The sequence below is a fragment of the Opisthorchis viverrini genome (assembly GCF_000715545.1).
Source record: "Opisthorchis viverrini unplaced genomic scaffold opera_v5_131, whole genome shotgun sequence".
Taxonomy (NCBI): domain Eukaryota; kingdom Metazoa; phylum Platyhelminthes; class Trematoda; order Opisthorchiida; family Opisthorchiidae; genus Opisthorchis; species Opisthorchis viverrini.
Window position 1 is genome coordinate 309,147 of NW_008751784.1, and position 27,566 is coordinate 336,712.

A 27,566-nucleotide genomic window follows, 5' to 3' on the forward strand; every position below is an offset into this window, starting at 1 on the left:
TCAGTGATACAGGTTCTGGTTGCGTTCAATTCTGTAGGATCTGCTGAAGTGTGGAGCCTAGTGTCGAAACTGATAACCTGATAACTGAATCCATTCTAGCCAGCAGCATCTCGTTAAGGAAGTGTCTAATTTGGAAATGTTGTTATTGTTAGAGAACACGTCGATCAAATACTCACATGGAAGTGACAACAACTTTAGGTCCCGTGTGCTTTTTAACTGAAAACTGACGGTATGAGGATGACACGCCCATTGTTTGCACTACTTTACTTCTAGGAGACAGTGAGGTTTACTCGAGGATGACTTGTGCTGTTGATAACACGGCGCTGGTCGTGAGCGAAAGATAGTGCACTTCAAACCATGGGGTGTTCTACTCTCAGGAGGTCAATCGTCGAACAAATGGTCTCAATCGATGATGAACTCATGCCACCCTTATTTGGTGACTTCAGAAATTATGCTTTGAGATTTTGCGGCTGGACTACCGGCCTTCCTGAAACTGGCCTCATAATTGCCCGCAAACTGCCCATCTNCCACCCTTATTTGGTGACTTCAGAAATTATGCTTTGAGATTTTGCGGCTGGACTACCGGCATTCCTGAAACTGTCCTCATAATTGCCCGCAAACTGCCCATCTGCTTCCATTGAGAACCTGAGCATTTACCGCATCCAGATCAAATGTGTGGTGTTGATTAGCAGATAAGATATCGATATGGAACTGATTGATCGCTGCACAAGAACCATTCATTACTGGACGTTTTCAACGAATCGCATTATGCACTCCATTAGTTTACTGGCCGGCGGCGGTTACTCAAAATACGGCCAATTGTCCGAAATCACGAAATGTTGGGAATGGTTTGGGAACATGGTAAATTCTAAGTATCACAACAATCTCTTCTGATTGGCAGTGAACTACTACATTATATATTCTTTCCGCGCTTTCTGGCTCATCTACCAGAGTCCGGGTAGAACGGTCAGTCGCAACCAACTAGGTTGAGTAAACGCGCTCTCCATTATCATTGAAGGTGCTCGAGAATTAGTTTGACCCTCGCTGTAACCACATTCTTTGAGTCACTTATTCGCTTCGTCTTACGAGGGCGTGTGAAGAGGTGATCCGAGATTAACATGCGTGATCTCGCCCTAGAACGGGGTGGGAGGATGACATCTTTTCACTCCATCAAGTGTTAGATCAACGGCATGCGTATACACTCCCTGCAATCTTCGTTTTCCCTGACCTCAAAAGTGTATTCGATTCTGTCGACTGATTAGTTCTCTTCAACAAGCATGCGCAAGAGGGCGTACGAGGATGTACGTGAACTAACCGAGTGCTGTCGTACAGGTTCTGGTGTCCGGCAAGGATGTTCACCCTCTCCGTTCTTGTCTAATTTGCCATTGGTAGGGTAATGATGTAAACGCTGGATGCTCTTCGAAACCCCAGTGTTCAGATCTTTCCGAGCGTAAATTTTATCGAGTTGGAATACGCATACGATATTGCTTCCATTTTTGAAGAACAACAGGAAGCGCAAAGAATAACAGAATAACTACTCAAGTTCTTTGGCATGTGCTTAGCACCCCAAAAGTGCGAATTCAGCACAAGCACAAAGTACAATCATTGAAGATGCTTATAAATACCCAAGGAGTCACACTGGAAGTTTTGGGACGTTACATCAACCTCGAAAATTTCAGTAGCCTTGATGATAGTATGATAGCCAGCACATGAGTTTCAAGGACAAGACTGGCATTTGAGGATCTTTGCCGCTTGTGAGGGCAAAAAAAGGCTTTTTTGGGTTAAAACTGACGCACACGTGTTGGGTTGTATTGTTGCAAAAGACCTGGATATTTTAGGTGGAAGATCTGTGATATGTTTTCAGGTATTTGAAAACTGGTATATCAGCAACATAGCCGACATCGGCCACAGCCAACGATTTTGGAATGAGATCATCAGAACACGTCTATCTGGTGAAGCAAATTGGTGGTGGGGAAGTGTATTTCATTCAAAAGAAGCATGCAGCAATACAGGCTAGATTGACACGGTTACGTGTTACAAATACCGAGTCACCGCCTTCGGCGACGAGCGCTTTTTTCGTGCCTATTTCAGAAGCGGCGAAAACCTACTTGTGGACAGAATTTGACATGCCGTAAAGAAATGAGGAAAGATACGAGAAGTTTGGGTGCGAATGATTCTGTTCGCTTTCGAGGATGGGCTCCCCGTGTTTGGCTATAGACACTGAACGATATGGTGGCTGGCAGGCGTTAGTCGCGTTCATGCTCTCAGTTCCTGTTCAGATTGGACGCACAGGCACCTCTGATGTATGCTGTAGGCTACCCCTACCACCTCCCTCTCATTTTATGCATTTTCTTCACCTCAAAGCTCTATTGAAATTAACTGAAATGGCTGTAGCTCATTGTGGTACCAGCGTTCTTTTGTGGCGTGGCTGTCAATGGTGATGATCATCTACCACAGTAATAGGAGTTTAAACTTCACATATACCCTGGAATTTCCAAGAACTAAGAACTAACGTCCTTTATAAGTTCATCTTAAAGTCAGTAACGCTGAATTGAGTTTGAAACGGGTGTTTGCTGACCGTGGACGAGGTCATAGAAAAGCAACCAGTGGAATTTCTAGGGAACATAAAACATTCGCCAGGCAAAATTTTACCTTTGTCATTCACGTCTGAAGCAGTAATAAAAATTCTGGAAAACATCAATGGAAGTCACCTGAGGACAAATGGTGCTAAGGTGATAAGTTTGTGTAGACTTGAGACTTTGCGTTGAACGGAAGCCTCAGACGCGTGCATTCGAGCAATGAGATGTTAGCCTTTGTGATATCTTAGTTGGGTGAAGCAATGGCTCACGACTCTTACATATTTGTTTTTGATCAGCTGTCTATTTGCTTGTCCGTTGAGCTTGGTCATTGACCCTTAAATGTTTCGTCACTGAACGGAGATTCATCATCAGCGCACTGATGAACTCTCCTTGTTTGAAGCCGAAACGTTTGCGACTTACTTACCAAGCTTGGCGAACAGACCAACGATCACACGATCAGAAATCAATATATGCATCTGAGCGCCAAATATTTGGGCGCGTCTTTCAGATCATCAAGAGCTACATTGCACTCCGTCTCCCAAAGCTGTGGATTGGTCGTCTTGCACATGACCGAAACCACGTGGAGTATACAAGCACAGTGGCTGCATAGGGGCTCAGTCTGCCACGAAGCTAAACACTTAGTGAAATTATGGAGCAGGACGATTGGTCAGGAAACGTTATCGAAGCCTTACTCGCATTCAGATCACCCTCGTTTGAAGCGTCCTCCTTCGGTTCCAGTGCAAGTATTGTGACAAGTGCACACGAAAGGGGTGAGCACCGGATTCTGATCTTGTTTGGGCTCAGCAGTAGGGCATATCCTTGTCCGTGGCTGGATGTGGAATTCGAACATCTGGCATGCGATTCGAGCATGTTACCACTACTCCAGGAGAACACGCTGGACCCAACTGGATTATTACATCTAAATGGGCGATTGTGTTCACACCTCGCATGTCAGACGCCCGGAGTTCTAACCTTGACACAGTCAAGGATATGTCCCGCTGATGATCTCTAACAGGAGGAAAACACATGTTCAGCGATTCCTTATTGGGCATGGGGTCACCAGAGTGATTACGCCAGGACCGGAGGACGGCAGTTCAGGCGAGAGTAATGCGACTCCTACAGTTTCCGCAACCAATAACAACAGGAGGACCCTAATGAGCGAGAGGGCATCATAAATGTCATTTTTCCACTTTGAGTTGTCTTTACATCAGTTTACAGGAAGCATGTTCTTCTCAAACCTGGATTTGATTTCTACTGGGATCTTTCGCTTACTAACTATCCACTAGTAGAGGAATTACAGCGGAAAATATGAATGATCCGTTAATACCTCTAAGAAACGTGGTGGAACGTTCAGTGGAACAAAGCTGATCACTTGGTATTACAGCTTTGTAAAGTTTCGACCGATTTTATTGTTGACTCAGAAAAATAGCCATGTGAAATGAGGGCTGTTAATGTACCGTAGTGAAAACAACCATTTGTTTATCGTCTTTTGCTGTTTGCACCACCACCATCATCACCAATATTGTTGACATCGGACAGATACAAAAGTTTACGATGATCGAACAACCCATCGAATATTGGGTGGGGCCGATCAATTTCGTACTAGTGTGTTTACGAGGCGTGTCTAAAACAAGAAAATTCTATCATCTGTTGTACCAAGTAGGTCGCAGATGTCTCAAGGTCACTCAGATTTTCATTATAAATTGGAATCAACTCCCAACTCAAAGCAGTCTTCACGGAATTGGACAGCCAGTCGGCAACATTTCTTTCAGTGTAGCCGTCTTTCCTTTTCTAATATTAGTTACTAAATAATCTTCCACCTCTACCTGGCTTGGGCGTGAATTTGGTGCATTTTTCCCATTAAGAAGAAACATTCAGTTTTCTATAGCCTTTTCGTACATGGTTCTTGCAGATGCACTTAGGCTTAAGTGAAACAGACAAATAGGTTACACACCTCGTTCGATCGAGTGGCGCAGAAATGCGAGCCTTCGAACTACGTAAGAGACCAAAATTACAGTTACGGGGTGACTTAAATGATGGATTCTAGCTACTTCATGGGGCTGCAAGTAGTGTACGGGAGTTTCGTCGACCTCTTTTCGGAATTTTTTTCGGTAGCTAATTGAAGACGATTGGCTGCTCGGAAATGAGCTGGGATGTGACTCTTTCAGATTAAAATAATCATAGAACAAATTGGGTGACCGGTGAAGACGTCCGTACACTGTACCAAACATTATCAAGCGTCATCCTGATTTATCCTGAACGTTGTTTGAATATTAAACAATTATAAATGAAAACTGCAAAGCGGTTCCCTAATTTACGTAGCAACCTTTACATTCCGTCATATACGGGGGCGGAGCCTGGACACCGGACAATTAACTACTTGAATGCTTCATCAATAGTGTACATCGTTACACATTGAAATTTTCAACACTTTGTTTTGAAGCACACCAGAATGAGTGCCTCTCATATCCTGATCTGGTATGCTGTTCGGCTCCTGTTCTCCCTCATGATTTACATTGAAACCTCAGCAAGACAAAATGCAGTCACTTGCACTGTCAATCATGGAGTCCGCATATTCATTTTTTGTGCATAGCTTAAAACTATGGTGAATTTCAACCGAATGTGTTGATTTGTTATCAGTTGAGCATAGTTTTTTCATGAAGTTCTCGCCCTACAAAGTAGTGAACTTGCTTGGCCCTATAGTATTTACTTGTCCCCTACGACAAACACAATTGACTCAGTCAGACCACTAATTAAAAAGGCTCCGGACAAGTGAAATCACTAGTAGAAGTTAACACACTTGTTAGGTTTCTTCATTCTGCATAGGTGAGTACGCACCTCATGTAAGTGTGGCCTGGAAAACGCTAGTCCACTGTGTCATCCTACCTCGCAACTAGAGCAGTATGGCATCCATTTTCAATATTCCCCGTCGCACTGTGTATCCCGGCATGACATAGGCAAGGATACATGTGTTTCGAGCTTAGCCGGGCGTGCAGATGTACAGCCATCCTTATCTTCTGTAATCCCGAGGGAGTAATATCCGCAGGTGAACCAGTAACATATACTTCTGAAATCATGTAGATGCAAGTCAGAAGCCAGAACCCACAGTGCGTGTCTAGACTGGCTCATGTCCCGTACTACTAAGATGTTCGAGAGGCACATATGTTGGGCTAACTTGTGCAACCAAAGATCGCTTTGGCCTTTGCGAAAATGGCCTCGGAAACTCAGTTCTAGAAAAGCTGTTGGCCTTACACTTCCCGGGGGGAGTCCACTGACAAGTCGACTTTTTTGGATTGCCAGTCGGTTTCCAGTGAACCGGTCCAGTGCATTTCTAATGAGTTGAAAACGGACCACACTGCCTTGTCGTTCTTTAACTAACTGTGTTTTGGTTTGCCCTGTAGTCATAGGAAGTCGCTTCTCTCACTACCGCATGCTTCACACAACGAATAAAGTTAGCACTGATTAGTTACTGAGTCACAGTGGTGTACAGAACCATTCGAAAGCGGAGGATTCTGTTTCGTTGCACTGGTAATCTCTGTCATAAAATTATCCCTGGTTGTCCATTGTCTGATCCAATTTAGTCTAGAAGGTGATGGTCATGGAATGCCGTCGACCGGGCCATCGCAACTTAGCTGTCTGATATCCCGAGATAACCAACGGTGGTCTGGTACGTTAACTTCATTTTGAGGGTAAATGGTGTCCGTTCGTCGGTGGGCACGACGAAGTTCAGACTGACATGCGCAAACTTGGCCGCATTTGCTGTGAATTCAGTTAAATCTACTGTCAAGTCCGACATCTGCCAAGCGACCGTCTTGTGTTCAGCGCCCCAGCTCTCTAGGTCGAAGTTGTCGGGCGATGAACTGACGGGGGCAGGCTTGTGTCAGTTCTTTTTGTACATGTTTCTCGTTCATACTTGTCGTGTAGCCAGAGCGATGTGGGTAGCTTTGTGGCTCTTACTCACAGCGTCCACAAACGGCCTGCCTCGCCTGAGTTCCTCAGATTTTCGTGCAACAGTGTCCTGTGTTTCTCCATTTGACAAGCACGTTCTGTGCGTAATAAACGTTATCCATGGCACTCACAGAAGAGAATTACGTACTCCAGATAAAAATTCTCATGCTTGCTGAAAGATCTTCAATAACCCACTACCGGTTCCCATCTTCATGAGGCTTATCAGCCAGGCGCAATCACCCATCTTCCGCCAATTTTATGTTCCACTGGAACACACGAAGTTCGCCAACTGCTCTCTTGTTTGGTTGTAACTCAACTGGAGCCCAGATGAACATACCGTATATGATATTTTATAATTAAGTATGCTGAACAAACGCAGCCTCGTGTTTTAGCCGGTAGGACACCAGTAGTGAATTAGTTTCAGCAGAGTCAAAAGAAACCTAGGTGGTGGAAAGTTTACTAGGTTTACCTTAGTTGATCATGAAAAAATGAAGCTAGTGCCGTCTACTTCCTACTTTTGGGTACTAAGTCTTTCTGAATAAAAAAAGAATTCAATCCCGCCAACCAATTTTGCCGAAAACTTTGACAGCCCACGACTTGTTCCACTTCTCTTGAGGCTCACCATTTTGGCACGGTTCTTGAGTTTCTCTCAACTTTATGTCGTCCCTTGTTGAAAAACTTTCAGCATTCTAATAAGTAGTGCGTTCATTTGATAAAATCTCTCGCGAGACTCCGAATATCGTAGCAATTAAACATGAAGTGCCGTCTGTGCGAAATTCTAAGTTAGAGCAGAATAGTGTAGAATAACGATTTACCTGGGATTCATTTGTCATCCCTTATTTTGCAGGTGCGTGTCACTCCCACTTTGCCTTACCGTGTATGTTGCTGTGCCAAGCAGAGTGGATGAATATGAAACGTGTGGCTACAAGGCAATGGAGGGTGGGTGATAGGCTCCACGAGTGGACCAGCGTTAGCTGATTTTCTTACAATCCAGATGGAAAGGAGGGTCATTAACTTATCTCAGATTGCTCCTGTGTGGATTACTAATTTAAAAAAACTCAAACCAGGTGCATCACTTACATCACCAGGTCCATCAACGTCAAATTTGGATCGGATACACGCCAGGTTAGGAGCGGTATTATTTAGCGTATTGTTGTAAGTACATCTAATCGGGCGATTTAAGGGTTCCACCTTGTGCTTCTTGTAGGCGATCCTTTCGAGAAACTTCATTATCCTATCAATGTCTGGTTGAAAAGTCAGTGAAAATATCCCCCAGTAAAATTCTAGGAGTGGTGTGATTTTCAATTGCCGGTTTACCGGTTATGAATGGAGTTCTCGGAAGATAAACCGGGTGCAATGGAAAAGCGTGGGAGCCACGTCAGTGGGGAAAATTCAGTTTGTGATGTTCAAAGGAAACTCAAGAGCATTCCAAGTAGGAAACCTCCCACAGCCACATTTCGATCAGGATTCTCACCTATTATACTCTGCTGTATACGGTCGGATATGGTGGACATACCACTAACAGATTGAGTAGTAGATACTTGAGTGCAATTACACTTAGTTGAGGACTAAAATGACTTAGTAATCAGCTTGAACTAATTACGCTGTGAATGCCACACAGGCCATCGCCTGCTTATCCCTCTGGAACGACGATGTAGCATCTAAGACGAATGGAATTCGGCACACGTTTGAGGCTGAATCACTGACTAACCGAGTCACCAACTTGTCACTATTCTAAGAGATTGCACAACACATTTCGAACTGGATTAACATGAAAAGTGAGCGGAGTGGGGCGCAATATCTCGAATCAAGCATGAGCTGAGTGAGGGTCTTGTAAGAGCCCAAAGTAGTCCGCACAAATTTTCTACACATATGGAAAGATCTAAAGTAATGCTGCTATGCCCACACGGCTACCAGATGTGAACAGGCGTCAAGTAGGAAAGGACCTGAAGAGGAAATCAAGAGTCGAACACCATGAGGAGCTTCTAAAAACAATACCCGTAGTACACCAATCGACAAGATAGAGATGCTAAAAAGAACGAACAAAATTTGGTTCTGATCCAGTTGAGTCCTCAACGGACAGGCGTGAGAATCTTGTGTGTACAGGGGGTGTGAGTTGAAGGACGAATAAAAGCGGCAAAAACGGGGAAATCGAACAAAAAGCTGGCAAACAACGACATGTGAAAGTGAAGACTACCGCCATGACGGTCACACTAGAATCTACGCTGCTTGTTGTTGCTATGTCTTCTTTACAGTCGAATGAATGTACTCGTCATGACAGAAGTGAAATCCGAGATGAAGCAGGAACCGGGAGATACGGGCGAGACCGCGATGAAACTAGCGTGGAGGTTATCCAATCAGAACCACGCCAGAAGGGGAGTGAAACTAACCAAATCCTGCTCGTCTGTCATCTGCAGAAGCAAAACGAAAACACACATAGCTGTAGTATGAGTCGGGGTAAGAGCATGAATCAGAAGGAAGGCAACAAGGATAGATGATAAGGAATGAAGGAAAAAGCGTTCCGATTTCCGGCATTTGAAGTTACAAAGAATTCAAAGATGCTTAAAGTTTGACCCTCCGATTAGGTCACGCACCTGACGAACACATGTGATGGCTACACACGTGAGTAAACAAAATTCGACAAAAATGAGAGTCACGTGACCATAAACGAAACGAATTCAGGGGATAACACACGAATGTTTGTTCGCGGTATAGCGTATTTAGTTCGATAAATATACCCGGAAAATGCTGACTGCCTCACAAACGCCAATTCCAGTCGCACTAGCGATGACAGGCACCAAACAACCGGGTCGTTAAAACTGTCTTTGGAAAGTACACAATTCACTCTTTGGAATGTGTGCAAAGGATCAGATTGGGTTAAAACAATGTCTTGAAATACACGGAAACGATCACACAATCCAGGACTTCGATGGTCATGGGCATGGGCCGAACGATACAGGTTGGACAATGATCGATAGGAAAATAATTGCCTGATTTGGTGTTTCTCTTGTGCGGTGCAAAGGGTAAGTGATTGGAAAAACAATACACAGAAATAGCAGCTGCTGCTTCGTACACCCAATAATCAACCGTTAGAATTCAGTTAGCGCAATTGTTGCGAGGAGAATGAAACTACTGGCCGAAGATTGGAGTTAAACACGATACTCAGAAGCATCAGCGTGCATATCTGACGCTATATATAACGCACATACAGAACACCCAGATAGCATATTATTGTGCGCAGACAACTAAATACGTGTATCGGTAAATCCTATGACAAAGCTACTACTGAAAACCCTCCAAAAGCACATGACCGGTTTCGCCATACTTTGGACCCATCAGGTAAGAGCAGTCTCCTGGTTCCCTTTAATCCTGTTTTACTTGAACCCAAATCGGTCACATTTAGACAAACCCTCATTTGCACACGAATATGGTTTTGACAAGAGACTCAACATATTCTCTTGTTCATGATGGCCTGCTTCAATAGAATGTGCTATGCCAGGCCGCCTTGTGTTTCAGTCAGTACGATAATCGGGATATCAGGGTTCATGTTATATCTGCTGATTCGTCAATCTGTGGTATCTGCTGCTGACCCGCTCCAGTGCCTAATGCCGGAGAGAAAAGACTCACAGAAGGGAACACAACAGCTGTATTCCGAACAAGCGAGTGAGTGAGAGTGCAAACGTTACAACGGCCCCACGCTATTTAAAGGGGACTTTCTGACATTGATCCAGGCTGTCTGAGAGGCGTTAGTGATCACCCATCAACATCGATCGCGCCTCTGTGAAAAGCCTGAACGCTGATCACATTCGGTCGTGCTTCTGTGGCGCGCAAGAACACTCATCGGGTTCTGCTGAATTGATTGAATGATTGACTGGCCTGGCCTGGATGCTTGCCGGCTTTCCAGTTGAGTTTTTGGTGGAGCAGTAGGTTCCGGGCGTTCTAAAGTTGCTTTCAAGAATCTAACCTTCCTGATAATTCAATTAAAGCAATGAAGTTTCGCCGATGACTCTTGTGACGACGAACCGGAAATCACATGACTGTGAAAACTATGTAGGCAGCCTTCGAAAACCTCGAAGGCCTGTCACAACGAAAGGAAGCTCTACGGAAGAGAAGGGAGTCTTTGTTGTTCCGTATTGCGATTCGTGGGCAGTAAAAGTCTTCCGACTTTGGGAAACTGGACACCGTAGGTTTGGTTACAAATTAACGGACAATTAGTCTAGCTGAATGGTTTGAGACAATCAATTGAATACAAGATTCAACCATTCAGTGATCCAGATTATCCGCTGTTCCATCGTGTGGCAGATGTGACCTGCTTTGCGCTTTCTTTAACCGCACGCAAGGTTAGTAGTACAATAACCGTTCTACTCTCGTTATGTCTGCAGACTCAGTGACTACCAGGCCTTCACCTAGGATCATACCCAAATTTTTGAAATGGGAAAAAATCCCATTCACGAGTTTGTTTGCTCAAATTTAGAAATGGACCATATGTCCCTGCTTGTCCCATTCATTTGGCTGTGCAAGGGCTTGTCAAAAGGATAAAGAGAGATGACAAAATAATAGTTGATTGCTACTGATTTATTATGGGCTAATTGCGTGTGGGGCGTTGGGTTCCTAAAAACGATTTGGTATGGCCACAAACCGAAGGGGTCTTTCCAAGTACTTCGCACTCTCGGAATGTTTGTGTTGCTTTCAATAAAAAAGTGAAAACTGTAGTGGCTGGGATTCAGTGTGGATTGCGCAACATGCCATCCGGATTTGACGAGCGATATTGAAGAGAATTAGGATGACTCCAATAGTATTTGGATAGGTAACAAGCGACTTTCGACTTCCCAAGCATATTGTACCCGATGCTTTCGACATAACACGTCTATGTAAAGTGATGGGGACTCGATGCAGTTCAAATGGGGATAGTTAACCTGGAACGAAGGAATTCATGACCTACCTAATGTCTCTCTGCTTTCTCATATTGGTTCCCACTTTCTTTTCGTAAACCGATAACCTTTGTATACGTTGTGTACGACACAGTAACCAATGCCTCCGCTACCTCGGAGGGTTATCAGAAAAGCGTGCCAAAGAGTTCTCGAGAGTGATGCGGTCATGTCTGCGTATGTGATCGAATGTATTGCACGGAATTCTTCCAATCCTGAAGATGAAGTTCTTTACAAAAAAGGTCAACCTATTGACCAGTTTCGTGCAGCAGCGAATGTGAAAATCGCCCTAATTAGAATCGGTGACAGCGCTCATGCAGAATGAAGTTCTTCCAGAAGTTTGGCGATACTAGTCGGCCTGAAGAATGTCTGTTTTGTCTCTACCCATCCAATTGTCATGAGTGAAACGGTAGAGACAGGAGAGAAGAATACACGGTCTGACCTGACAAAACGACTTGGATCCAAATGACTTGATCCAAAATCGAGTGGTGACAAAGAGATTGTAAGATAAAACTGGTGGTTAGGATGAAGCTCGTCACAATAAATTGCTGATTAAGGAAATGGTGGGTCGCTGGGATAGAAATACCACTTACAAACAAAAAAGCAATCCCTGTTCGGTTGTCACATCGCAGCAACTGGGGTGGGCGAACTGGCCGGACCGCCATCATTAGACTTGGTCAAGTTCAGAGATGAGAGTGAAACTGCGATATTTTGTGAGAGGACACCATTCATGATGGGTGGTTTGCTATCCACCTGAAGATGGCTACTTGTTTCTGTTGTATCTTTTGGTTTTGTATCTTGTGCCGCATGGAGAGTGGGTGCTCTCACCGAAGCTGAACCTGCGTTTCGATTGTCTGAGTGCGGCACACAAGCAAGCTGGCAAAATCGCTCCAGCCGTTCAGAGGACAGTGGTGGATGATCTTCCGGTCGCACATAAACAGGGATGATAGAGGCCAAATGAGGAAAAGATTCAATAGGACGAGGAGAGTCCGAATCGGCCAGAGATGGACTGGTTGCCATATAAGCAAAAAAGGCCGCTGCTCGAATACTTTTGTGGGGAGATTAGAAAGAGTACAATAGATAAAGTTAAGCATTCAAAAAAGCAATAGACTCGACACGCAGATAGATAAAGCCTTGACGAAAACGGTAGTAACAGAGAGTGGAGTAGATGTACAGTTAACCAACCTTACAGGGGGCGATTTTCGGCAGCAACGTATATGGTATAACAGGGTTTTCATATAATCACAAAACATCCGAACACTTAATTAGCTAGCTACTTTTCTTAATAAGAAACAATACTGCTGCTGTCGTCGATGAAGACGGATAAGCTACCGCGTTTTCTCCGACTAACGTGTCAATTGTTTCCATTCAGAATGACTCATTACATGTGAACTCCGATAAATGGATGCTGTGCAACGTAACTGATTGTAACTCGTTCGAATCTTTCAGCTGTAACACCCTTTCGGTGCCTAGCTGCCATGCCACCCGAAGGAAGCACAAGGGCTGCGATACTGCCAGGTCGCCCAAACCTAGTCCAGAGGCAGAAGTCGGGTTCAAACCACGAATCTTCCGGTCAGTAAATTCACACTCTAACCACTTCGGCCATGTCGCCTCATTAACTGGTTGTATGAACGATGCTTTGAAGACAAATGTACAAAAAGCACCGGCGATTAGCTTCAAGTGCTTTCTGGAGTCAGTCAACTCTTCTAAAGTGATATACTTATACCAGTTCCAAAAAAGCCGGTGACATTTCTGCGAATCACAACTAACAAGACAAGTAGGTTGCCGAAGCTCGAAAACAAAACGGGCAACTGCTGTTGATGACTGTTAATAAGCACTATCGACGGAACATTAGTATGTAAATTTTTAATGATGCAAGACCGTATGTTGGGCTCGACCAACAATTGTGAAGACACCAACTATCTCACACCGGTCGTGATCGGGGAGAAATTTATGGGTGGCAAGCAACCGTGTGTTGACTTGCAAGTCAATCACAGGGTAGTCAAAAGGCGTTGTGGTTGTGTGCAGCCTCACACCTGCTATACGGCTCGTAAGGGGAACAAACCAAGAACGACAAAACTGCATTTCCGTAACCCATCACCGAATTCGATTCAAAGTCACGTTAGTTCTCGTGAAGGGGTGGCCAGCTAAATCCTTGGCCGTAATTGGTCAATTTTCAGACCAATCAGATCACACTTGCGTGTGGCATGCAGCCGGCTGACCGTATGGCTGTTTAACCGACGGTTATTCAGGACTGGCTACCTCCACGAAACAACAGAGGCCGAATGACTGCGCGATCTTTCAGTACATCCGATGGTCGTCTGTGAAGCAAATCCTGTTGCGGTGGAGAACACCCTGGAGTGTACACGACAAACAAATGCTAAAGTTCGGTGGGTAGATTTCGTGCTACTGTATTTACGATCAAAGTTTATGCGAGAGCAAAAACAATGCTCATGGACATGAAACATGGCAAATCAATTTCACAATGAATAACACTTCAGCCATCAGTGAACGTGTAGGCAAGCGAGTTCAACCTTGAGATCATTTGATAAAACAGAACAAGTCAGACTGTCTGTGAAGCTAACCAGACCGGGAACTGACAACTTACAAACTTGAGGGATCCTCCGGTTTCGATAGCCGTGCACACATATCGAGGAGACAAAACACCAAAGATAGTCCAAGCTGTAACAAGAATGTCAAGACATTACATCGGTGCGAGAAATCTACCTAGTAAACGAACCGAGTAAAACGATCCGACCAAACTGAACTGCTTTGAGCATAAAAAAACAGGAATGAATGAAAAATCGTTTAAAAATGCGAATCCACAGCTTTCAGCAGTTTGTGTAAATGTATATTAATTTCACCCAACATCCGCAATGCACGTTGGCTAACTGATGCAGTCGTTTCACAGGAAATCGCACAGATGACTAACCAGTAAAAATACTCCCATGACGATGAAAATTTCAGATACTTTCGTCCTGGGAAGCGCCAAAACTTTGTGGGTCAGAGCAAAGCGAATACAGGGGTGACACAATACGGGATATAACTGGCATTATTAGTAGGTTAGCTATTTAGCCGAGATGCAAGAGCAACACAGAACCCTAAACTCGACTGCTCGTGGTTAACCTTGGTTTCTAACAAATTAAGTGTCCTAGCCACCTTGCCTCCTTCTGTAACACCTTTTCGGTGACTAGCGGCCATGCCTCCCGAAGGAAGCATGAGGACTGGGATACTGAAAGGTTGCCAATGTCTAGACAGGGGATGTCAAGATACAGAGGTCGGGTTCGAAACACGGACTTTCCGGTCAGTAAATTCGTGCTCTAACCACTGAGCCATCTGGCCAACTCACACAGTAGCTATGCATTGGAAGGGTTCTAGGGCATTATTATTACCGTTATTTGTCGTTATTATTATGTCCCAAATATAAAGAACCAATGACTTCGGCGTCGTAGTGATGGACCTCGAACAGCGGAAAGCCTGTTCTGAAGAAAGGTTACCGCAGCAAGGGTAAGGGTAAGATAATTCCGTAATCTTTGGTAATAAAACTTCCAACGTCCACTTAATCAATACAAAGATCGTATTCAGGTCGTCCAGGATGTTGGATCGTTTGACACAAAAGAGTGATTATGCTCAACATGTGACTATTGCGTGACGAACGAAATCATGGACCTTAGTCCAACTGCGCTCTTGTACACGAAAGAGCGCGCATCAGGATTATCGTCGCTGCCGAATCCATATTGCTTGACCAAAGCGGCAAAACCAACAGAGAAGAATCAGATGCTGCGGTTTTGCTTCCTTCCTATCGAGCAATCGACGGTGTTGTAGTTGTGTACTGTTATCAGCAAATGGGGGAAATGCCCCAAAAGCAAGAGCAATTGTTCAGCCGTAACACCCTTTCGGTGCCTGGCTGCCATGCAACCCGAAGGAGGCACGAGGTTTGACATACTCTCAGGTTGCCCAAACATAGATAGGAGAAGCGGAGATGCTAAGGTTGGGTCTGAACCACGAACCTTCCGGTCTGTAAGCTGGTGCCCTAACCACTGAGCATTCTCGAGAAGCGGAAAGCTAAGGTTGGGTCGCAACCACGAACCTTCCGGTCTGTAAGCTGGTGCCCTAACCACTGAGCATTCTCAAGCTCAGAGACCCCTCTAAAATCGGTTACATGAACGGATCAGATTTCACATCCGCATAACAATCGACGTCCGCCGAAAAGACCGATGCTGCGTTGTCACCATAGGGTTGGATAATGTAGCATCTTTCTATACCGCGCGCGACGCACTCTCAGACCAATTTACCCTGCCTCTCGTAATTGGTTCCCGAGTTAGGTAGAGCAAGCTATAAACACTGCTTCCAAGGTAGTCTTCGCACACGAATGTCATCTTCCCGACCCACATAAAGTGGACTGGACCGCGACGCAATAAACTATGTCCCCGACACACGAACCGACTTCGCGTCAGTTTTAGGGGATGACGGTCTCGTCTTCCTTGAATCTAGAGGTTCACTGGGGCATAAAAGACTGCCCAGGTGCGTAAATCTACTTACCACATCTTCCGCCTGGACTACAAGCATGGTATTTGGTCCTTACCCCAGCAAGGTGTCACCAGGGTCACGCGCTCCGCAGGCTTAAAACACGCCAAATCATATGGCAGAATTATTTAGCATAGAGTTGATGTGGTTCACAGTTCTGACCTACGAAATGCAATATGGTTAGCGTATTCAAATTTTGTGAGCTAACTGCATGTTTTACCCCCGAAATACCCAACACAGGAAGGAAAACTACGGGTATATCATTAATAAAGCAGGAGATGATGAAAGAAGACAACTTTGCTTGAAACCACTTGAGAGGACCATAGAAGATGCTGCGCATGGTATTTACGGAGAAAAGGCAGGATGCCAATCGTCACCAGACCGTCATAATTACTGACCGTCGACAGGGGCAAAAGCAACCTCCAGGTCAAGAGAAATAACCAATACCGAATGTCGGGAGGAATGGCGCCGTTTTGGCACCCATTTTAAAGTGGTGATTAGAGTGGAAGCCAGCTTGGTTTAACGGATCTGATACTCTTGCTGAGCAGGATACAAGGCGGAGCGAGCTGTGGACGCTATAAATAACAGCATGATGCTTACTGAAGTTGTTACTGTACCTTTTTCCACTATCGATCTGATATATTCTCTCGTCATCAGGTTATTTACCAAGGCAAGATCAGAGTGGAGTTATCCAATCCAAAAGGAACAGCTATTTTGAATCGATGATGGTCACATGATTCAACCGAATTCAACGTTGGTTGGCAGTTGATGGCCTCCAAATGACACGTGGAGAGGTGGGAGTTCGCACAAATTTGGGGAATTCGTGCTCCAACATCAGTGCTATGTGCATCTGCTCCGACTGCCTAAATTAGCCCCTTCCGACCTTGGGTGACCGGTTTCAATATATCTGCAGATAACCTAACTTTTTGAATTGTCTCTGTTCGCAAAATACGTTCGAAGGATTAACTCACACAGTCTAGCACATCAAGTTGCATTGATTATAACCTTCAGCTGATGTCCGGGCATTATTTCGCCCATTTGGAAGTTGGACCAACATTTTCAGATTCATTTGAAAGTAGACTATATAGTCCAACACCGATAGGCTAAGCTGCACCGTAAGAATGGAGTGGCTGGATGACTAGGGGTGCACTTAAGACTATTATCTTACGCAGTCTGTTCGGAATTGGGAGAAGAGATGTCAATGTGGTCATATCAACTTGCGTTCTAGCTTTTTGTTCAAATTAAACATCCCAAAAGTTCACATGTTTATTTCCGATTCGTCGAATGGCAGCCGAAGAATCATTAAGGCGGTAGAATTTGGTCAAAAGACAAGAAAAACTAAAATGTATGAACATAATCTTCGTAAAATAGGATTTGGGTATAAACGATGTATAACCCTAGTTCCAAAACACCGACGTGATTTACTCGTATGGTATTCGACTTGTTTTTTTATAAAAAGGAAATACTGAAGTTTCCCGAACTTGTACTGTTGGAACACTGGCACCATTCTACCTTTTTAAACCTGACAGGATTCGTCAACTTCATTTCGTTTGTTCGGCTCCATTCACACAAACACATGACCATTAGAAAGTCACTCATTTTCTCTCTCAAGAGAATCAAACATGCCGTCCATCCTGGTGTTTACAAACATTCGAGGTATCAAGTGTACTCTTAATCGCGTACGTGTTCGGTTTCCGACAGAAATGCGCATTTCTGGTTATTCTGAACAATTATCGTTCCGCTTTATCTCTCATGACCGGTGCTTGTGCTTACCTTCACTAAAAATGACCCGACTGTGTCAATTCGGTTGTGATAACCTCGATTACCGAACCATGCGACTAAATTCAGCTTGTTTGCAACACCAGTATGCATCGATACGGTGTCTATCATTCCCTTGATAGATTAGACCAGACACACTTAATTCCCGAGCCAAATGAGTTCGGATTTTACCGACGAAATCTGTATTTTTGACGAGTTTGCTATCCACAGAAAAATGGCTTCTATAATTCAACACGTGACAGGTCATTCAGTTCCCCAGTCTTCCCCTCCTCAATGACCTGTGGCGACTAGTCCGATTTCCAAATCAGCTAGTGTCCAGCCTTCTGCTTCCCGTAATGCTCTCCCCGGTTATTTCGGAACATGTGTCATCCTGTTCCAACTAAAGTGTTCAATCTTAAGCAGAATATCCTGATGGGATAGCCACCTGTTAAGAAAAACACTGTTTTTTCTCATTCCTTACTTTCAATATGCAGGTTGTGCTCCCCTGGGTCACTTACACAAGCATGTCACCTGGCAGTAGAGAAAATCGTTATTTCGATTTCTCCTTGTGAAAAAAAGCGTCTGAAAAGCTAAATCTAACTTTGTGAAGCAAAAGGCCAGAAATTTAGTTCCCGCTCTGTCAACGGGCCGCCCATTTTGGAGTCGGTGAAATCTGTGGCAGCCTTTTTCGTTTCCGAAACTGAGTTAGTCGTATCATCTCCTGACAAGAAAAGTATCATCTCTGTTGTTTTCATTCACATTCTATGTCAATTACTCTAGTTTCCCTACTCAAATTCATTTCTCAAAGTTTGCCAGGCTCTCCTGCTGCCTATTACTTGTGTTGATCTAGTTCTCTTAAGAAACATGTACGAACATTTGCGTCACCAAACTTTGTGATCATTCCCTCGGCATTTCTGTTTTTCTCTGTGAAGGATGAAAAAAGTTTCCAACTCCTCCCAATTCCCAAGTGAAGTGCACCATTCAACCCCAATAATTATCGTCAGCCCTCTATCGTCATCACGTTCACATCACCCTCTTTCGAACAATCCTCTTCTTGTTCTAGCACGATTGTTCTCGTGAGTCCGTACTCGAGTTTCACTCACACTGAAAATCACTTTTGGCCATGTTGGGGTTTGAACTCGGAATACCAGACAGGCGAGGCAAGCTCTATCCGATGAGCCTCGAACCCGCGACCACCTAGGTAGTGGCTGAAGGCTCCAGCGGCTGATCGGCAGTGTGACAGGATATAGTACCATTCGTCCTTCGACCACGGAATGCACGTTGCGTTGACTGGCTCCTCGGGTGACGACTTCCCAGACGGATGTTTCATTCGTTATGAGAAATTATTCTTACTGGAAGTTAATAGCCGGGAGGTCACGAATTCGAAACTCCGTACAGTTCTGTGAGATGCGCACTGCTGATGGTTTCCAATAAAGATGAAGCCGCTTACAGTGCTTCTCGGCTTTCCAGCATAGATTGGCTTCACCCGAGGGAAGAAATCTCTATAAGAAATTCCTCTATTTGTTTGAATCCCTGCCGGAACTACCATACAGTCACTGAAACATATGGGTGTTTTTTGGACAAATATTCGGGTTCCCGTTGTTATGGGGGATGTAACTCCTTGGGCAGAAAGTCGTGCGGAGTCTATGGAGCGAGGGGTTTCCTTGGGCATAGTTAATAGTACAGAAATCACGCGCGAACCTTTGTTCCGGAGTGGCATATCCCCAGCATAAGTTCACAGTACACCAGACACAGGATGGCTAAGGAAGTATTCGTGTGTCGGTATGCAGCCAACTAGCTGCGATATACAGGTGGTCCAACATAGGACTTTCTTGTCACGAAGAAGTGAGGAAAACCTTACTTATTTCTTCAATGTAATTATACAAGTGGACAGCCGTCCTGATATCTGGACTGTAAATTCACCTGGCTAGTCTCCGGAGTATGCATGCCTTCCAGATAGGTGAGAAAAGAACAGTACTATAGCACAGCGACACACCAGGAGGTAGCCAGATGATGTCACCAGAATTTTGTTCCAGAATTAACATGAACAAAGTAAAAGAAGAGGATGCACCTTTCAGTTGAGCAGATATTGGTTTCGTCAAGCAGGCGGTCAAAAAGAAATGCTCTTATGACTGCGAATCGTGCAAATCTAGGGTTATTTGTCGCAGTAAGGAAAATAGTAAGGTGGGAGAAACGCACGCTAGATGTAACGCGGGTTCTCCATAGGGTAAGCAAGGACCGAGGAAATGAAGCCGTATTTCCCTGGACTTATTCAAACAGCAGGTGCAAGTGCATCCCAACAAGCCGTTCCAATAGCATTTCATCATACCAACATCTGACTGTGACTCACCTGGGAGGTTAAAAGCGCCTTGATCCTTTCGCTTGGTTCCGGGTGACGACCCAATGGTTCGATGACTTCGGGGAAACAGACTCTCATCAGGGACTCAACATCGGTTGTTTGATATACGGCATGACGAAGGCTCGGATAGAGCAGAGATGTGCACTAGGAGGAAAATGAATATGAACAAGGCATAGTAAAACAGAATTCCAAGGAATGCAACGAAATCTTACAAACAGGGATGCCAGAAAGGTAGGATACAGAACATAGGGTTCCAGGACTAAGTATTCAGCACAGCCATGATCCACAGAAGGTTTAGGTTGGATGCTCTGACATTTTTCATGAGATCTCTCGATCCAATTTCTAGGACGACTTATACTCAAAGATGAGAAGTTCACGGCTGCGAAGCATCAGTGTTGAACACTGATGTTATCCTGTCGATAATGCTGCTGATGAGAGACCGGAAAATACTTCGGTGTCAGGCTAAGATGTCTAAAGCCTCGAGTTTCATAGCAAAGGCTACACGTTCCTATCGGGATAAGGCTGTTGGGTCACCTAATGAACCAAACACAAGTTTTGGTAGCGCAGAAAATTCCAACCAACCCGAAGGAAGCACATAAGCTTAGACGGTATCAATCAATGAAGCAGGAAACTTTCAGTCAGTAGCTCACGCCTTAAGCTTTAGGTTAGTAAGGTTTGGTGCCGTTTTCAATTTTTCTTTACACAACGCAGCGTCCTTGCGTTCCGAAAACAGGTGACTATTCTTTCAGGCACTCCAGCGATTCCCTATGCTGCCTCGCCAAACCGTCGCACACAACAAGCAATGTTGATACGGACAAGATAAAAAGGTGAGCTATGAAAAAACTACTTGCTTGACACATTTGCGTTGTGTATGGGTCACTTACTTCCTTCATGAAGGGAGATAAAAGTGTATGGGCTTTGTGAAAGTGTACCAGGAATTCTTGCAGGCACCGGTTGGAGAAAAGCTGACAGTATGCGAGAGGGAGACAGAGACAGACAGGTTAAAGCATCAGTGTAGATACGGATATTTGGTGTTAGCATGGTAAAACAGTGTCAGAGACGTATGCAAGGAAACTTGGTTTATTTTGTAGAATACTACATGAAGAAGTAGAAAAGCGTCTCCATATAGGCCAACCCTGCAAAAGTGGCTCCGCACTGCTGAGGTGACATCAGGAAGATAAGAGACACTGATGAGAAGAGCTAGGTCGTCGGTTTGACCCAATCCTGCGATCACATATCTCAAAAAAAAGCTGTCGAATTTTTGCCACTTGCTTTTGTATAGACTCGTTAGAATATTCACATTAGGCACCATTGTTTGGCATCCCTTCGAAAGAATTAGTATAGCCCACATAACCCAGTCATGATGGGAAAACCGATAAACTGCAGTGCTGTCATTAGTCACCCAACGATATAATCGTTGAGTGGTAACACCCTTTCGGTGCCCAACCACGATCTCAGCACAGCGGCCGAGAAACTTCCGGGTTGCCCTAGCCTAGACAGGAGCAGTAGAAATATTGAGGCGGTTTGAATCACGGACTTTCCGATCAGGGAGTTCGCGCCTTAACCACTAAGCAATCTTGATTTTCTTATAGCATAGTCAAACATTCCAAAAATGGGTTCGGGGAAACGAACGGTACGATTAGGAAATACATCAACTGACTGAACTACCAATTCGGCGACTTCGATTCGGACACCAAACTAGGCCACTGAGTCAGAGTGAACAAGGTATGCTTCTACACGACTGAACAGTGAAAAAGCCAACACACATACGAATTGGGGAGACTAGGTGAAGTGAGCAAACATTCTGCGAGGCGTTTAAAGTGAACTGGGGCAAATGTCGTACAGCGCATGACTGCTTGGCGGACAACCGGGACAGAGAATGCAGCGGGCTAACTCGCAGTGGCAAGCGAATACACCCAAAGGTTCGCCAAAGTTTCCTTCTCTGCACACGAAACGTGAGCGACGGTCAAGTAGATTGGAATACATTCGGTTAAGGTGTTCGGCCAGTCATTCTACTCATAACAGATACCATAAGGCCAGATCCGAGTGACCACAGATGATACTGTAATTAGTCACTTTTGGAAGGCGTACTAATTGGAGACCAGTAAACCAACTGATAAAAATGAAGATGCACAAGAGACCTTGGCCTTTATATAGCCACGTTGTGTCGCATAAAATTGTGTAATGGAGCAACTCAATGCTTACAGTCGGTATCCACCTGATGCACAAAAAGAACCGAGAAGCGTTCGACAGAAGGAACGACAGTGGATTTCTTTACCATGAAGAGCCAGAAACATACAGTGTTTCTGGCCCGAACGGCTTCGGTGTCCATGAAATCGACACGTTTAAAGGTTGGATTTTGCACTGGAAGGAATATCATTAGGTCAGGAACCTTAAACGTGGTGTTTCGTTGCAATATGCACAGTACATTGTCCACCACGTTGATTTGGTAAAAGCACGTGACTCAACGGTTAATCAACAAACGCATACGTTTAAAAAGTACGGTCACTGACGCCAAGAACAGTGGGTTCACCAAAATATAGATATTGTACGCGGACATACTCAATATACAGGTAAGTGTAGATAAAAAAAAGTTTGAACCCGGTACGGGTGGAACAGCATGAAATGGTTCTTGAACGAGCGGTATGCAGAACAGTGGATAACGCATCCGTGGAATTGATGACAAACGGTAAGACCAAGCAGAAATTTTAGGCCTTTTGTTGTTTTATATTTGGATAAGTATTCAAGACGATGCTCACCGTGGCGAGGAAAATTCCATTCAACGTCTTCTCCAAAGTAAAAGGGTGACAGACAGCGTCAGACGACATCACCTGATCGAAAGGTGATTCGTTGCTCGTCTAGAGGTGCTGATTAAACTATGACGGCGAACCCGCTGATGATCAATACACTGCCATTGAAGTCGTTACAATGAAAAACATCCCTCCAATGAGTATTAGTATTTCATAAGCCAGTTAATCTGCACACTTTACATAACTATCATGTCATCATCTTCCCATCCTCGAAATCGAAACGCATACATATCCCACGTGCCAATACTCCAGATCAGCCTAAAAGAGTGCCAGCCAAAACTAGATTGCTTTGGTTCGGGGTCCTAGTCCTGGATTTTGGTATCTTCGAGGCTCCGGTTGGATTGCGCCACACTATCACTTTTGTCTACACCCGGACAATGCGGTCCAATCTTCTACTCAAGGGTCAATTCAGTGACCAACTACGAACAGCCGTTGGCCAAATACCGAAAGGTGAGATTCCCGTGAAAGACTCCGAAAACACTATTCACTACGCTGTGATAGTTTGGCCATGGTCAATGATATGAAAACTGAACATAAAGTAAATTTAGCGAAACTAAACCCACACCTTTTTTTGAGATTTCATCGTGCTGAAAAACCGAGAAGCACTTCTCGACTTTTCAGCATAGATTGGCTTCACTTACAGGACGAAATCTCCATAGAAATTCCCAAATCTCCTCACACTACCAACAAACCCACACCTGTTTCAAGCACTCGAAAAAGCATCTCCAGATATGGTACTCAGGATATCAGTCTCAAAAATCAGACTGCATAGAAATCGTACCAAGAGACAGGAGGCGTGACAACAGAGGGTCAGATAATACGTTTGTGTGCGCAAGATTCGAACTCCTAAAATCAAACCTGAATCAATATAATCCGAACCACCTCAACATTCATTACTTCAATTGAGTCCTAAAGATATCACGGGACATTGCGCAACCAGTGTGACCGATGAGAAAATAAGTCACAGGAGAGCACGAAGTTGCCGGGCCTTCCACATGTTATTTTTCACAGGTAAATGATGCGCGAATCATGTGCATCTCAGTCCAACTATCACCGCTACAGACCACCCATGACTTAAACGACACAACTCTTTCATGCCCATAACTTTTCGTTACTAGACTACAAAAAACGTGGTGACCAGTGACTAAAGATCGTATGCACCTGCGATCGCCTCAAAGTACGTCCCAAGGCGAGGTGACCAAAGTCTGTTCCTGAAACTCAGCATACAACCGGAGTGGAGATTCAAAAGAAGTCGTGTTCTTTTTTCATAAGGGAAACTGCTCACAAGGTTGCTGAAAACGTTTCGACAGCCCACGACCGGTTTTTCCCTTCTACTTTCGCCCTAATGAGGGCGAAACCGATCGTGGGCTGTCGAAGTGTTTTCAGCAACCTTGTGAGTAGTTTCCCTTATCAAAATATACTGCGTTATCTGGAATAGCATACAAACTGAAACATGAGGCAGCCTGTGTGCAGCACATTCAGTTGAAGAACATCATAAACGAGAGATTTACTTGAGTCTCCCGTGAAACCTGAATCAATTTACAAATGAGTGTATTTGTCGCAAGTCATGATCTTGTTTGTGAGAACGCTACCTCACAGTTATTTCAAAGCAATGAAACGTACTGATTCAAAAGATTATCTGAGCAACGGCTACCCAACCGAGATGTGACCGACTGATGGCAGTTCAAAACGCGAGCTGCAGCAACTCGACAACGTTAAGCCATATGGATGTAAAGCGATGAAGCCAACGTGAATGACAGGCAGTTTGTAGTGGAAGCTTTCACGTCTAGACAGGGAGAGTCGAGAGGTAGAGGTCGGGTTCGAACCACGGACATTGCGGCCAGTAAATTCACGTTCTAACCACTAAGCTATCTCGTCCCACATGAAAATAAGGGATCCACTCGGAAAGGGTCACTTTGCTAAAGGTACCACGAGTGGTAATACGGAATAGTGTAGTGTACTGTTCCCCAATGACAAGTCACAAGGGACTGGCGATATTCACCATAATCTTATGTGAATGAATTCAGTCTGCCTAGAATAGTAGTCGCCTTTATCGAAAATAAGATTCACACAAGGGTTGACTTAAGCGTGTGATAGGCGGATAAAATCAGTCATGCTGACAGTCAATGCCTCCCTGGATAGCAACCCTGCGCTAATAGAAAACACACATTGGAGATACAAGCGGCTAAGAACAAGTCGCATTTCCAGTGGAACTCATACGCTCAAAATATTGCGTCCCAAAGTCATCGTCATTGTTCGACGAAACTGAGGAAACTTGAACTCAGATTCATGATTCTGAAGCCTTGATTTCCTGGTCCTTTCTCCGCCAGTCGGGATGGTGTGTACAGAATGTGACCGCGACAAAAACGTAGGTGCAGATAATTGGTATAAGGGACAGGAATTGCGTACCTGTGGGACAATTAATCGGAAGCTGTGTCACAGAAGCGTTAGCAAGTTAAGATGCATGTTACGAGTTACCGCACCTTTCTAAGGATATCCACACACAAAGAGTTTACCCCAATTCACAAAAGGAGTAAGATACCTCTAGTGCATCCAAGCAAAACAAGGGGTGATCAAAAAGTCCTGGTAGGGACCGCTCTGTCAGCAGCTTATGTTTCATCCAACAAATGGTACTCAGTAGTTCTTATTCATCGGAAGTATCGGGTTAGCATAAATACTATGCAAACCAAGAGAAGGACGATAACAGTTGATAAAGGAGTGCCCATTGGCTATTTCTCCGGAAAAATGGTGAGTCGATTCCTGTTGCCCAGTACCGGGCGAATACCATTTGCGTATAATCTGATAGTCTGAACCAACCTGCAATATCTTAAGCCGGCCAGATCTCACATTGTAGGTGACCAGAGATCAACAGTTCATAACCGCCTTGCGATTGGCTGCCAATCAGCGTTTTAATGTGTAACACACCCACTGAGTCGTGATTGTTCAAAGCACGTCCAGCCGCATTTAGTTCCCTGACATTGGATGGTGGAATGTGATGTCTTGCGCTGAAATAATCTTGTCAGAACATTGCAGACCAGAAAAGTGGTCTCGTTAATAAACAACCTATTGCTTGTGAGCGGATGACAAGAAACAGTCAACGGGTGACCCGACACACACAACCTGCGAATTCAGAAAAATCGACACAGAGGTGTGAGCTGGACAGAGACAAAAGCCTTGGTCATTAGTAATAATGCCTGTCTTGCTACAGACGGAAACTTACCGGTGGAAGATGATGGAGCACCGAGGCAATCAGGCGAATCCCTTTGCGAATCGCCAACATGTCTAACCAGGGCGAGTGAGAATCCGTGATTTCAGAAGTGGGCGCCATTGCGGGCGGTTTGCCGGTCGGATATGCGCTAGATCGAAATAAGTCTCCTAACAGTTGATTCAGTAGCTGCTGACGGTGGGAGGTCAACCGATTTCGCCTAGCAGCAGAAACAATAGAATAGAATGAAAATGTAGAACGACGCGTGAAACAACGATGATGCACCGTTCCGCAATTCTTTAGAGTAAAATAACAACAGCCTCTATCGCTGACTGTTCACTACAGCATACGAGACGCGCACTATTGTCCTATAAGATGACCAAACTATCCAGATGTTACACACCATCTAGCCTTTCGTGAAACTGTGTGTGGATTTGGCTAACTGATGTTTTAAGCCAACGTATCCACCATGAATCAAGCGAACAGGGTTGTGTAAAGTGCGCTACGAAGAACTCCGGTAACGTTTAAAACAGTCGCTCCTAACCTTCGACTCACACACTCGTTTACAAGCCACAGTTAGCTATTGTCTGTCCACAGTGAGTCAGGTTTAACAGTACTTGTTTACGAACTTTTAGCGTTCGATAGACGTTCAGCTAGTGAACGGCATTCAGTTTAGCTTAGGTAGCGCATAAACAAATACATACTGTTTAATGTGTGAACATTATCTGGTCGCTTCGTCGAGGGATGTCTATGTAAGAATGACGGAGTAACGGAATCCAACAAACTATCTGTAATGATGAGGTGTAAAGCTGCTGGAGACGATTGGAGACTCTTGGCGGTGAGGAAATACAAGCTACCGAGGGATGTCTAACACTCCAACCGGGATGAAACCGGTTTGTGACATGAAGTGAAACAAGATGCACGGATGACTAGAAATGTTTGCAAATTCTGGCTTGGTCTTCTGAATAACGGTGTGATCGAACAAGAGAGACATGGAAGTAACGTACACGCGACTATAGTCTCACGGAAAGACAAGAACGAGACGGAGAGGCCCTCAGTCTTCCTTCAGAGAATTAAGATTTTGGAACATATGCCGATTTCGCCTAAAGTTATCAAGATACAACCCAGGAAATCCCGACGTTACAAATGGCGGCGCTATTTACATTGTGAAAATCAAGAAGGATGGTCACCAAAAGGAACCAGAAGGTGACAACTAGACGGTACAAGAAACAACACTGGCCCTAAAGATCGTCGCACCGAATATACTAGTGTATACCAGCGCATGCGCCGGATATCCTCCTGCGATAGACGTTATCCAACCAAGGGCAGCTACATCGTTGATGCACAAACGTGAGATGAGTGCTAGCTAACACAATCATTCCGAGGTGCCTACACCTCCAGACATTCACTCAGGCAATCTGGATAGAAACTGACAACAAGAACGCCACCGGA

At 44.6% G+C, this 27,566-nt stretch overlaps 3 protein-coding genes across 3 annotated transcripts in view; 2 read left to right on the plus strand and 1 right to left on the minus strand.

Moving 5' to 3' along the window:
• Positions 1 to 8,317: 8,317 nt before the first annotated feature.
• Positions 8,318 to 27,566, minus strand: part of T265_06270 (hypothetical protein) — a gene marked incomplete at both ends in the record, with an annotated part of 37,389 nt that continues 18,140 nt past the window's right edge. Inside the window, 6 exons of the mRNA XM_009171490.1 lie at positions 8,318 to 8,938; positions 12,049 to 12,503; positions 14,064 to 14,137; positions 20,091 to 20,243; positions 20,984 to 21,064; positions 26,130 to 26,334. Of these exons, the coding sequence (XP_009169754.1) occupies positions 12,077 to 12,503; positions 14,064 to 14,137; positions 20,091 to 20,243; positions 20,984 to 21,064; positions 26,130 to 26,334 (940 nt within the window). The remainder of the gene's footprint in view (positions 8,939 to 12,048; positions 12,504 to 14,063; positions 14,138 to 20,090; positions 20,244 to 20,983; positions 21,065 to 26,129; positions 26,335 to 27,566) is intronic.
• Positions 8,729 to 9,025, plus strand: T265_06269 (hypothetical protein; the record flags this gene model as incomplete). Its single annotated transcript, XM_009171489.1, has 1 exon — positions 8,729 to 9,025. The coding sequence occupies one exon, from the start codon at positions 8,729 to 8,731 to the stop codon at positions 9,023 to 9,025; it is 297 nt and encodes a 98-aa protein (XP_009169753.1).
• Positions 11,559 to 11,780, plus strand: T265_06271 (hypothetical protein; the record flags this gene model as incomplete). The annotated part of the gene is made up of 1 exon (XM_009171491.1): positions 11,559 to 11,780. One exon carries the CDS (start codon positions 11,559 to 11,561, stop codon positions 11,778 to 11,780), a length of 222 nt encoding a protein of 73 aa, XP_009169755.1.